Source organism: Drosophila eugracilis, unplaced genomic scaffold, assembly GCF_018153835.1.
Source record: "Drosophila eugracilis isolate 14026-0451.02 unplaced genomic scaffold, ASM1815383v1 contig_1765, whole genome shotgun sequence".
NCBI lineage: Eukaryota > Metazoa > Arthropoda > Insecta > Diptera > Drosophilidae > Drosophila > Drosophila eugracilis.
Genome location: NW_024572605.1, coordinates 466,427 through 478,608, shown reverse-complemented (window position 1 = coordinate 478,608; position 12,182 = coordinate 466,427). Strand labels below are relative to the sequence as shown.

General features: G+C 49.0%; 1 protein-coding gene across 1 annotated transcript; it reads left to right on the top strand.

Annotated features, from left to right (window-relative positions):
- Window positions 1-6,040: 6,040 nt before the first annotated feature.
- On the top strand, window positions 6,041-6,428 carry LOC108107236. The gene has a single exon (XM_017214655.2). It carries the CDS (start codon window positions 6,129-6,131, stop codon window positions 6,402-6,404), a length of 276 nt encoding a protein of 91 aa, XP_017070144.1. The 5' UTR covers window positions 6,041-6,128; the 3' UTR covers window positions 6,405-6,428.
- Window positions 6,429-12,182: the final 5,754 nt, after the last annotated feature.

The window sequence follows — 12,182 nt, the reverse complement described above, 5'->3', positions numbered from 1 at the left end:
GATTCTGGACCAGGCTAATGAGTGGCCGCAAACAAACCATAAACGCCGATTTCGTGCGGTCCAGCCTTGGCGGCAACTTCTTTTAATACCACTTGACACTTGGCCAGGAGCATGAGCAGGATTGAGGATTGAGGATTCAGGATCCGGGATCCCACTCCACTCGGAATTTATGTTCGACAATATTTGGGAAATTAAATCATTCCCGCAGACAGTTTTATAGTGCGGGCGTGGCAGGGGGAAAGAGGCCATGGGACTGGAGGGTTCGTGCTGGGGGTAAACTATCTAACAATGACCCCTCCCCCGCTTAACCCTCGACTGCCGGCCAGCACGAATGAGCAAATTGGAAAATGTCAATTATGCGCAATTTTGCTTAAGCAATTGACATTTGTTGCTGCTCCGCTGTTTGTTGTGATTGCACGCATACTTGGGCAAATAAATTGACAAATAGGATTTGCGTTTCTCTCCGATTTTGTGCTGCTGGCCATTTTGAATTAATAAATTGCCGCCAATTTGCCGCTAGCCTTGCCAGCGTGGAAAAGTCGGCGAAAATCGAAGAGCAGAGATCTGGAAAACGTCAGAACGCCATTCTACTGCGATGTTTGATATTCTTCTGGCTCATATCCCTGCACATTCTCGCCTCGAACGTTATCATTTGATTGTTTCGCCGGCAATTAGTTTAATTGCCTCTGTTTCGCAGTGCGACCTGCGATTGCATAACCCCATGCCGACTGATTGATTTCGCTTTGATCTTTGCTTCTCTGCTGAATGAAATCCCCAGCCGATGGATCTAGATCGGAACTCGTTTCGCCAGCAGTAGTTAGCAACTCGATTTATCCCGGCTGGGCTGAGTCATGGAAAATCTTTGACCTTGCAGCCTGTCATTACTAGTTTTTCCCCTCAGAAAAACTACTCTTCCAATATTATTAGAATATCATAAAAAAGGTTTTGATGAATGGAAATTTTGGTTTCAGGGATTGAGGGGAATATGTAGAGCTCTAGGGGTTAGTATAGTAACTAATTTTAGAATGCTACCACTCGACTGCAACAGATTTAAGATCAAGCGGATACACCTCACCACTCACTCCCCAGCCATCCGTGCAACCCATTCATGAGTGACCTCGCCCAGACCAAATCAGACCAAAGCCAAATCCGATCCGAAAACCTTTATCGGGGGCCCGCAATCGCAACGGAAGTTGCGTTCAATTTATGGGTGAAATTATCCACTGGCCGGGAGAATCGGCTCGTGAAGATTTGCTGAGCTGTGGAAATAAATGGAGATCGGAGATATCTGGCCGGATCGTCATTGGTTGGCATCAGTGCCCCGGCTCGGACAATTGAATTAGAAGCGCGGCCAGCAGGACTCATGAATGGGCAACGAGCCGAAGTGAAGTAGGTTCAAGACGGGGCCATGAGATCAGCATGTTCGAGGCAGGGCAACCACTGAACCCATTTTCTCACCTGTTAAGGTTGTAAAGACTCGAAAACAACAATTTATCGCTGTCGAGATCGTCGCCTGCCGTTCCTCGAGAGGCGAAGCCTCTTCGATTGACTTGAACCTATGGGGGAACTCCATCGCCATCGCCATCGCCATCGTTATCTCCATCTCCATCGCCATCTCCATCTCCTCATCGGACTTCGACTGCATTTGGGTTTGGGCAGCGTCATACGATTTAATTGCTTCGATTGTGTCAGCAGTTTTATGTGGCCAGTGGTTGTGGCCAGCAGCGGACACATGTATCCATGTAGTACACAGTACACAGTTCACGTCTTCATCGGCGAGCATTTCGCTGCGGAAGGGGGCGTTTTGTGCCGGCCAGCTCTGCTCATAGGCGCTCAATAATTTGATGATCATAATCAATGCCCCTTGACTGACATTCGCTGCCGGTGCCGCTGCCCCTGTCCCAGCTTCGTTTGCCGCTCAACTTTGGTTTCTTTTCGGCACTTCCAAACCTAACAAAAGGCGCACAAACTTGTTGAAAGCCGTTTGATCCTTTTGACGAGGCCAGACGAGGCCAGAAGGGGCGCTCCCCCATTGATCCTCCGGCGCAGATGATTTGGCCGAAAGTCAAGTGTTTGTGCAGCCGCTTGAAAGGAAGCCGCCAATTTGTCCAGGATCAGGATAACAAGGCCGCGGAGGAGAGCGTGGGAGTGGACTAACTGGGCCCAATGCCCCTCACCGATCATCAATGTCTTTCGATAAGTAAGGAAGTCTGGTTTGCTGCTATTTGGGATCTGTTCTGTGATTTCTATTTCGAGGCTGCTTCTCCAACTTTTAATGCCCGAATCGCATGCGTAGGTTTTCTATGACGATTAAAACCCTCATATGTCAACTCGGCCCATTCATCATCATCTGCCAGCTCGGACGCAGACAGAGGTAGCAAACAGTCGCCAGACACTTGGCTGATGAGCTCAAATCTCATCAAGAAGTGTCTGGCTGGCGGTTCGCAAGCATATATCTCTGTCTTTCTTGATTTTGATTTTGGGGAACTTACAGCACCTACTTCAGCCCAACGCAACCTGGCGTGATGACTTAATTTTCGACTCAGCCTCCACTGGCAGAAACTATTGGAGGTTTCAGTCTGGGGTCTCTGCTAGAAACGGCTGCGCAAAGGCCACCATTTCTCTCAGTGCTGCCTGGGCAGCTCTAACCGAACCCGATCAGGTGCCTCTGCCTTTGCCTTTGCCTTTGACTCTGCCTTTGCCAGAGACTCTAGTGGAGGATGGAGCCGGAGCCAGTCGACTACTTGAGCGTCACCGCAGTGACACACGCAAGTGCTTGGCCTGTCGCTGGTGTACGATCCCTCGAAGCCTCCGCCTCCTGCCCCGGTGATCCCCGGGTAACCCAGGAACCCTCGTCATGATGCAGCGCTTTTCGGGGCTGAAGTTGCCAGCAGCTAGTGAAGTTGTTCCCTGGCTAGGAGCTGCTGTCGACCACGAGTATTTGCTGTAATCATTATGGTAGCGCCTGTGCATCGGATGATAAATCTATCTTTTATTAGCATTTCAAACACTCCAATGGGTTGCACGTGTTGCGCTGCCCCGAGTGAGTTGTTTTGGCCTGGCCTAATCCCAATTAAAACCACATTTTTCATCGATCCGACGGAGGTTCAAGTGAAATCGTTAATGAGCGCATAAAGTTTTAGTCTTAGCCCAGTCCGGATTTATCAGAGCAAGAGCAGAGCACGAGTCCCTGGTTCGAGGGGCAGGCGGTGCCCGTTTCCTGGGTGTCGTATATAAATCGCGTGCTGCACTGGAGGTCTTCAAAACGCTTACGAGTTGGAGCCCTGGGGCTCGGGGCACAGCCACAACCGCAGCCGAGCTCCAAGTCAGAGCCTCATCATCAACATCCGACTCGGACGGGGTTTGTCCCTGCCCCCCATTCATTTGGCCTGGGTGTTGACCAGTCTCGGACTGCGCCTGGGGTCATCTGGCAGCTCCTGTCTTCCCTTCCAAAGACACAGCGAGAGAGCGAGAGAGAGAGAGACCTGGGCTAATGATTGCCAGGGCAGCCTGCTTTCGGTATTTTTTAGCTGGCTAAGTTCCGAGATGGTACGAGTATTTGGCCAAAACAAGATTGATTTCCTGAAATCGAAACCTTGAGACGAGCTGCGAAGCCAGAGACACGCAAGGGGCCCTGATCGCAATGATAATGATGTCGAGAGCCAGTTTTTCTCGCTCTTCCTTAGGACTGGGGTTTGGGGTGGTAGCCGTATCATGGTCCGAGGTTCGAGGTCCGAGGTTCTGCGTCCCCTTCAGCGAAATGCAAAAACAAATTGTTTGTGGGTCAGCCAGGCGAGGGGCAGGGCCTAACGAGGGCTGCAGGATGGGATGAGCGGGCCATGGGCGTTCCGTTGTTTCAAGGAATTCAAGGGAAACAGAAACAGAAAAAGGATGAGATGAGGAGCCTGCCCGGAGGCGGGGAACGACCTCGTCTGGGGCTCTGTCTCTGTCTTAGTTTCTGTCTCTGTCCCTGGACTCCATCTCCATCTTCCTCCTGGAGACAGCACACGGAAGCCTAATGCTGGCCATGTGATTTGCGATTTGTGCTCTTGGGCCTCGATCTGTTTGGCTGCGGTTTCCTTGGAAAACGCGCCATTCCTTGCCTAAGTTCTGGCAATGACAAAGCGCTGACCGCTGACTGGAGCAGCAGCAACAGCAGCAGCAACTGCAACTACAGCAGCATGCTAATTTATGAAGTAGCAACTTGCAGCGACATGGATGCAGTAATTATAGCTTGGCAACTTGTTGCCAGCCAGGCCCAACTGCATGAATGGAAAGAAAGCCAGGCCAGTTTGCTGTTTTCCATGCTAAACAGAAGCTGTTCTACTGCAGCAGCAGCGGCGGCATCAGGTGAACGTGGATGTGGATGTGGCTGTGGATGTTGGACGTGAACGCGCCCACTCGGTTAGTCCGCCGCACCGCAAGGCGAACAGCGAGCAGCTAAGACACAAGGTAGGAGGTCAGCTTTAATGAGACGAATCCCTAACACTCTGCACGAAATGAGAACTATAGTTAAGGCTCCACTTTGTAGCTCTAATACCTGCAGGCTGTTATGAACACAAAAGAGGAGTTGAACTGTGTTCATGAGAGAATTTACTGAGAAAAAATCAAAATGTAATGCTTTCTAGGAGTGTCATATATATCTTTTAATACCTTTAATTAAGTCGAAGTATAATACTTTAAATGTAGTCCCGAAGTCTAGCTACCCTCTCTTAGGGTATCAAAATAACTGGCTCAAAAAAGCTAAGAAAAAGGTCCTACCCCGTGGCGTTTTGGCTGTTGATGGGTTGGCTCTGCTGACTGCTCGGCAGCGGCAACAGCAACATGCAGCATGCAGCAACAGCAACAGCAACAGCAAATGCGACAGCAGCAGCAACATGGGGCAGCGGCAACATAGTTTACACACCTACCGAGGCCGCAGTCGAAGTCGGGGGCTGGGCTCCGTCTGCCGAACCCTCTGGCCAGCAACATGCACTTAACTGGTAGCCACAATGCACTTTATAATACCCGGGAACATGGCTCGCATCTCTGGCGCGGAATGGGTATCTGCCCCTCCTCGCAGCTTGATAGATGCTGCTGCCTTGGACTTCCCGGAGCGATCTACCAGGGGGCGTTGCTGCTGTGCTGCAGTGCTGCAGTGCAACATTGGTAGATAGAGGCCGCAAAAGTAGCAGAAGCTGCCGCACCGTTAGCTGGATTGCGAGCTTGGGCCTCATTTGCATCGGGCCATAAACTCGGTGGCCCAGTTCTCGACGCGCTAACCCGAATCGAAAGGCGAATCCGAATGCGAATCCAATTGCAGTGAACTTTGGGCCGGCGCTAGGCGACGACCTTGGATTAGCTAAATCCGTTCGGTTGCGACCCGTCTAATCCCTTCTTCCTGCCGGGCAGCTCATTAGCCGCACCACCACCCACCCAGCCAAGGGTAGGGTCAAGGGTTCAAGGGTTCAAGGGCTCAAGGGTCCGGAAGGTGTTTTCGCCGTGTACCAAAATATAATTAGCGAGCCCTGGCAAATCTCTTTTTAATGCCGGCCAGTCAGCGGGGGTGTTCCGATTGAAATTGGAGCGTAGCCGAAGGAAGTGTGAAAAGTCGATGCAGAATTTCCGAAAACTGAGCGGAGGAAGGCAAAAGCCGAGGTAGACGGAGCGGGGAATTAAAAGCGCAGCCGCCTCTCATCATCATCAGCATCATCCTTAGCATCGCCAACAAAACACTCACGCACACAGGGAATTAAGCTGAGTTCTGGGTCCTGAGTACCCAGTTCTCAGTTCTCAGTTCTCAGTTTTCAGTTTTGAGTTCCCGGTTGCGAGACATTAAAGATGCCGACCGAAGCAGAGGATTCTGGATGTGGCGCCGGCCAGGGAGACAGTATAAATCATATCACTCACACACAAAGGGCCGGGGAAGGGGAAGCTGGCACATCCCCTCCCGCGACCGCAGCCTTTGTTAATTAATTGTGCAGCACCGGTAGGGACACCTTTCCATGCCCCGAATTTTCTTTCAGCTCCGAGAGTCAAAGCAAACTTTGCATTTCTGGAGGAGGTTCCAAATTCTACAATATATATTTTATACCTTTCAAAGATCTTTCTAGGCAAGGGGTACTATTCCGAAGAGGTTCCCCATATCCATGACCCTTGCGGTTGCTCAGAGATCGTTGTGGTTTCTTCTGCTGCTGCTGCTGCTGTTCCTGCCTTTGGGGAAAAACGAAGGAGGGGAGTTCCAGACTGGACTACAATTCGGATTCCAGCAGTGCTACCCCCACGAGGAGTTCTTCCTCTCCGCCCGACGTCCTTGCCACCACCCTTCACAAAGCGTCACCGCCAAGAGGTTGCAACTGCCCTGGTGGTGCGCCCTGATGGAGAGCCTCTTCCTGCTGCTGCTGGTGAAGCTGCTCCAGTTGTAGATGAGCCAACCCCTTTCGCTCTTTCGCTCTTCTGCTCTTTCGGTAATTGCCGCTGATGTAAGCCAACAATGGAGGCGACAAATGGCACACATGCTGCTCGTAAATCACATCGGAAACTGTTTTTTCCCGTTGCTCTTGCCACACATGATAATTTGACGAGGGAGGGGGTCTGAGGCAGGTCTGGCTTAGGTGCTTCTAATTAAATTGTTCAAAATGTTTTCCAGCGCGCTTCTGGGCCTGGCGCTGGAAAATCGCTGACAAATGTTTCCGTCAAAACACAGAAAAAGTTTTCATTTTGTTTTGTCAAAGTCCGGGCCGGATAGCACCCTCTGAGGGAGGGGTACAGTGGTCTTTGCCTGTGTAATACTGAGTGACAAAATAAAGATGACGTTGTCTAATATCTGATGTTTTATTAACTTAAATATAATCTAAATCAGCGAACCATTAGTTTTAGTTCTTAAAACCAATTTAATTTATTTTTCTGATTTAATAAAAAAGTAAAATATTAGTAGTCCAGCACAAGGAACTTCTCGAGCAGGATGGAATCAACACCCTCGCCACTCCATGGCAAATTAAACTTCGCCTTCGAGGAGCTAACTATCTTTCGAACCTTTTCATTCGGGTGAAACCGAAACAAACTGCGACTACGAGATAATTTAAAACGAATTAAAAGCGCAACCGTTTGAAACCTCCCGAACCCAAATAAAACCGAACGAAGGCATCCAATTGAAAATAGCAACAAGTTAATTCCAGCAGCGCCCTCCCCCGCCCTCACCAGCTCCTTTTGGAAAGTCATTAGAAAAAATGTCGAGTCGAGCAATTTGAATATTTCGATGGCAATGTACGCGCCTCCGTACGGCAACTCCGACTCCGCCGGTTAATTTAAGGTGATAATTGCTTTTTAATGTGACACAACTAAATTTTTCCCATTTCCATACTGCGCCTGTTGTTGTTGTGCCGGAAGTTTTTCGGGCCTGCGCATGTGCAGCCAAGAGAGGTCGAAGGGGAGGGGTGGCCGACCGGCAGACACTTGTTACGTCGCTGGGACAACAACAACAACAACAACAACCACTACAATAATAAAGTGTCAACAATTATTTTCAAATTTCGAAACATTTCATTTCATTTTTGTTCGGTGTTAGGTTTTCCGATGTTTTTTGGGGTTTTGGTCGGTGCTTTGTGGCTGTTCCTTTCGAGTGACGCTGCTTAAAAGGTTCCCAAAGTGTGAAATTGCCGAGTCCCAGGCGGGGTTGGGGGAGCTTCCAGGTGGGGGAGCCATCCGAGGAGCCAACATATTTCATTTCAATCAAAACTATTACCTAATGCTCACTGTTTACACTTTTCTATTGCCAAAAAGTAATAAGAGAGGTATTTAATGATAACTACGAAGAAAGTTACTGATTGGCCGTCAATGGCTGTACCAACTAGCAGGGAAATAAGTTATAGTAAAAGTTTTACGCATTTACCTAAACTAAATCTCGTTAGTTCCTAAGAAACTCATTGGATTTATACGAAGATATAGTTATCCTAATAAAATCTGGCTTTAACTATAGTGATATATGGAATAAGGACATACAAACAAGCTTGGCTAATAAGTTTAGCATGGCGCTTACCCCTTTATGAAACACTTAACGGTTATGAGAAACCACTTAAACCGTTTGATCTTCTTAAGATTGGCTCTCTGGCGATCGAGTTTTTTGCTTAAGTCTTTCGTTTTAACAGAGGCTTTTAGCTGTTTGGTTTTTGAAGATAAAAACTTAACTGTTAAGTTTTAAATTTGAATTCAAGTTGATTACTTCCTCAATGATAAAATTGTTGCAATTTTATTGAAATATTTTTAAAGAAATAATAAAAAAACATTCTCAGAGCAATGAAGTTAAAGCCATTCCGATGGCTGAAAAGCCAAGTTCTGTTAACTGTTAAGTTTTAAATTTGAATTCAAGTTGATTACTTCCTCAATGATAAAATTGTTGCAATTTTATTGAAATATTTTTAAAGAAATAATAAAAAAACATTCTCAGAGCAATGAAGTTAAAGCCATTCCGATGGCTGAAAAGCCAAGTTCCAAGTTCCTTTGGCTGCGGGGCCAACCAGTTTCCACTGCACCATTTTCCGGCCATTGTGTTTCGGTTGCTAATTGGCGCAGTTGGAATTTGTGTCCCAGTGCCAGATGAGACCAAGCCCAAACGGGTAGCGCGTGGACCTCTTCCGTTCGCCGGGAGAGAGCCACAAATCCTAGGATTCAATGAATACATCAACACCGTTCGGAGCGAAGCCGTTGGCCTGGAAATTTATTGGCCCGGCCAGTGTCGGTGCTGCCAATTAACGCCAGGATGAGAGCCAACTGCCGAATGTGGAGCCGTAGCCACCAGCGTCGATCTTTGAAGCCAGCCGCCTGGAAGTGGCTCACAAGACGGCGATGAAGTCGTTGGCTCTGCTGGAGTCGTAAACTCTGATTTATTTCGAATTGAATGTCAATACACAGAGACCCACACAAATGGCTCCATGTGGGTCCGCGTCCGCGTCCGCGTCCGCAGTCAGCCCGAAGATCGGAGCTCTGGGTTCTGGCGAACCGCAGGCGGTCCTGACCCAATTTGGCGCCTGCTGGGGCGCTTTCATTAGCCTCCTCGTACATCATAAACAGATTCATAAACTGGCCTCTCTTCCTTCGCGTTGCACTTGGCGGGGCTCCAATGTTTATGGCGTTGAAAGGCGCATCGAATGGTCTGAGCTCCTTCTATTCTGCCCCGTTTCCGAGGTGAGGTCAGCCTGCAGTTTGATTTTTGCTAGCCAAGAATACACACCACAAGCTCGACCGCACCACTCACCCCCCGATCTGAGTTCGGACTCATTAAAATGTAATTTGAGCGCCTTGCCTCGCATTTCATTTGGCCGTTTGGCCGTTTTGCTGGAGCGGCGACGGTCAAGTGAGCAGGCCATCAAACGTGGCTCGGAGTCGGAGTCAGTTTCCATTTCATTGAGTTGACCAACTGCTCGACAGCAACCCCCAGAAGCTAGCTCTCCTTGCCGGCGAGTGCCATCTCTTTCTGGCCCGGACTCGGATTGATTTATGCTCTTTCGCTCGCACAAGGGTTCACGTTCACGTCCACGTTCACGTTCACTCGTCCCGTCATTTGTGGCACATTATTATTTAAATGATAAATTGTATTCGGCCGGGAACTTTGGTCGCGGCTTGGAGTTTCGTGGGTGTTTCCGTGCGCTTTCCCCTCCGATTCCTTTCCCCTGGCCCGAGTGGTGGGCGTTCTGCCTGTTCGTTTCCAGTTTTCCGTTCATTTTCTTCGAACGGCTCTTGGCTCTTCTTCTTGGGTTTTCTTTGCCCGAAAATTAATCGTCTCATTTGTCGAAATGCCCGCTCTTGGCTTTAATTTGGGAATTAATGTTGTTTGGTAATAAAATCGATTTGGCTTCCGTATTTGCTCGCTTCTGGAAGTGATTTCTGGCCAAGTGAGATATCAAATGGGAAAAGCTTAGAGGCTTTCGTTCCTTCCTGCTTGCTTATGGCTTTCCATTTGATAAAGTGCCATTACGGTAATCCCTTCCATAATGAGAACAGCTAATTGGTGAGGAAGGTCAAAGGGCTTGGGGGTAAAGAGGGAAGAGGACTAGGTCAATACGAACGCTTGCCAGATAATTGTTCAAAAGGTTAATCAATTTTTATGTTGCCATTAAGAAGGAAGTCTACATTTGAATGTAATCATGTTTATTTTGGGTACTAAAATCTGCGCAGCCTTAGTTTTCAGATTACATTTAGTGAATAGTTTTCAAAGTCAAAACATTTCGGGACGATAACCAACTTATCCATACCTTCTGTATCATTAGATATATCTGCATGGAATACACTTCCTCGATTATACCCACAAGTCGAGTTAATATCCATATTACCGATGCCCCGATGCCCCATATCTGCTGATTTATCGGTGGCGCGGGTTCATCTGCGACAGTTGATAAATTAATTCGCCGACTGATTGACTTGCAAACGTGTTTGCTTGACATATTTGCACGTGTCTCGTGTGGCGGTAATTTGATTTTGATTTATGGCCAATTAATCGGGGCCCAAGAGGGGCACAGCCACACACACACAAGCACACTTGGACACACTGTAGGGGCGCCTCAGTGGGAAAAGGAACAGTAGCCGCAGTAGCCGGGCTCGGTCTAATCATAATTTGCATTTAATAAATATTTCATTAAGTAATTGCAACAATTACGTGCATTTGAACTGTTCCCTTTAAATTAGTGCAGCCCAGCCGACCAGGTCAGAACGGAAAGTGGCAGCAGACCACAGCAGACCAGAGCAAAGCAGAGCAGATCCGATCCGGACGAGGGGATTAGCATTCAGCCGGACTCGGATCAGGCGCACAATTATCGCTGGAAGCTCGATTTATTTATATTTTTATAAATAAACTTAATTCGGTTTTTTGTGGCACTCTGGTTGTGGTTAATTGCGCCGCTTCGACTCATGAATATGCATATTTTCCACTTTTAGCGGAAATCCTTCTCAGGTGACAACTGCCCCGTTGGTGGGCGAGGGAGTGGCGGAGTGTGGCCGCTTTGCCGCCGCTTCAACTCCCAGTTGGGCTAAACTCAAACTCAAAACGCTGGAAATTCCGCCGTTCTCTCCGGCCTGCGACTTTGTCTTGTGAATGAAGAACTCCGCTCGAACAAGCGGCTGTGTAGCTTGGCCCAGAGCCACAAAGCGACATTGTGTGGCCCAAAGGACGCCATTTTGAATTGGACCTGCGCGCGCTCTGGCTCTCTCTGGCTGCGCTCACGGGGGCGTGGCGAGAGAGTTTGCGCTCTCAGCAGGGGGCGTGCTGGGTGCGCAGGTATGCGTGTGCGAGTGCGAGGGTGTGTGTGCTTGACAGGTGAGCAGGTTGGCCCGTTAGACTGGTTTGCCGCTGCCCAAGGCGGCCGCCAGGTGGCGCCACTAGTGCTGAACTGCAAGGAGGCTTTAAGGCCCCTGCACAGGATTGGAAAATCGAAGATGAAGCCTCTGTCGAATGATAGAAAACTAGCAACACCCGTGTGCCCAGCTAAGAGTGTCCTGAACTTGGCCTTTTCTCTCTCCTTATCAGGAGTTCCCGGAGATTGTAAAACGTAAACAAATCATTAAGATAATTCGGCTGTCGTCCGCAACTGTTGATTAGCCGTCGAAATGCGTGTGCCACAGTTTCGATCGGGCCAAAAATAAACCCCGAAACGAGCAGCGGCGAAGAAGAAGACAAATTACAGGTTCAACAATCAATTTAATAATTGAGACCTTTGCATTTAATCAACATTATTTAAAACGTCAAAATATTTGCACTTTCCATGGGCAGTTCCCCCTGGTATTTGCATATAAATGCTGTAAGTCCCCCGAAAATCCGTGGGGACCGGGGCGACAGACCACGCCTCAATCTCAATGCGGGCCCTAGACCTAGACAAAGTTGACGAGAGGTAAAAACCGGGGGCCCGCAGCCCAACCCCTCCCCGTTCATCCCCGTCCACCCCTCCCAAGGCAGATTTATGGTATTGGTGCGGTTTCAGCACCACCACACAGAGACACCACCGAGAAAACCGGTTGCAAACCACCCGATTGGCGACGCTTTGCGAGAGTCGCTGCAGAAGGTTCGGGCCACAGCGGCCGTCCTGCTTCAACCCACGGCAAGCAGGCGGCCATCTCACCGCTCGCACACTGCGGCTACAGAGCGGCAAAGCGGCAACGGCGGCAAAGCGACAGCGCAACGAGTCGAAGTCTCGCGCAACCGCGCCGCGAAAACC

Excerpts from the sequence above, each read along its gene's own strand:
- LOC108107236 (XM_017214655.2), top strand. The coding sequence starts at position 6,129 with ATGACCCTTGCGGTTGCTCAGAGATCGTTGTGGTTTCTTCTGCTGCTG.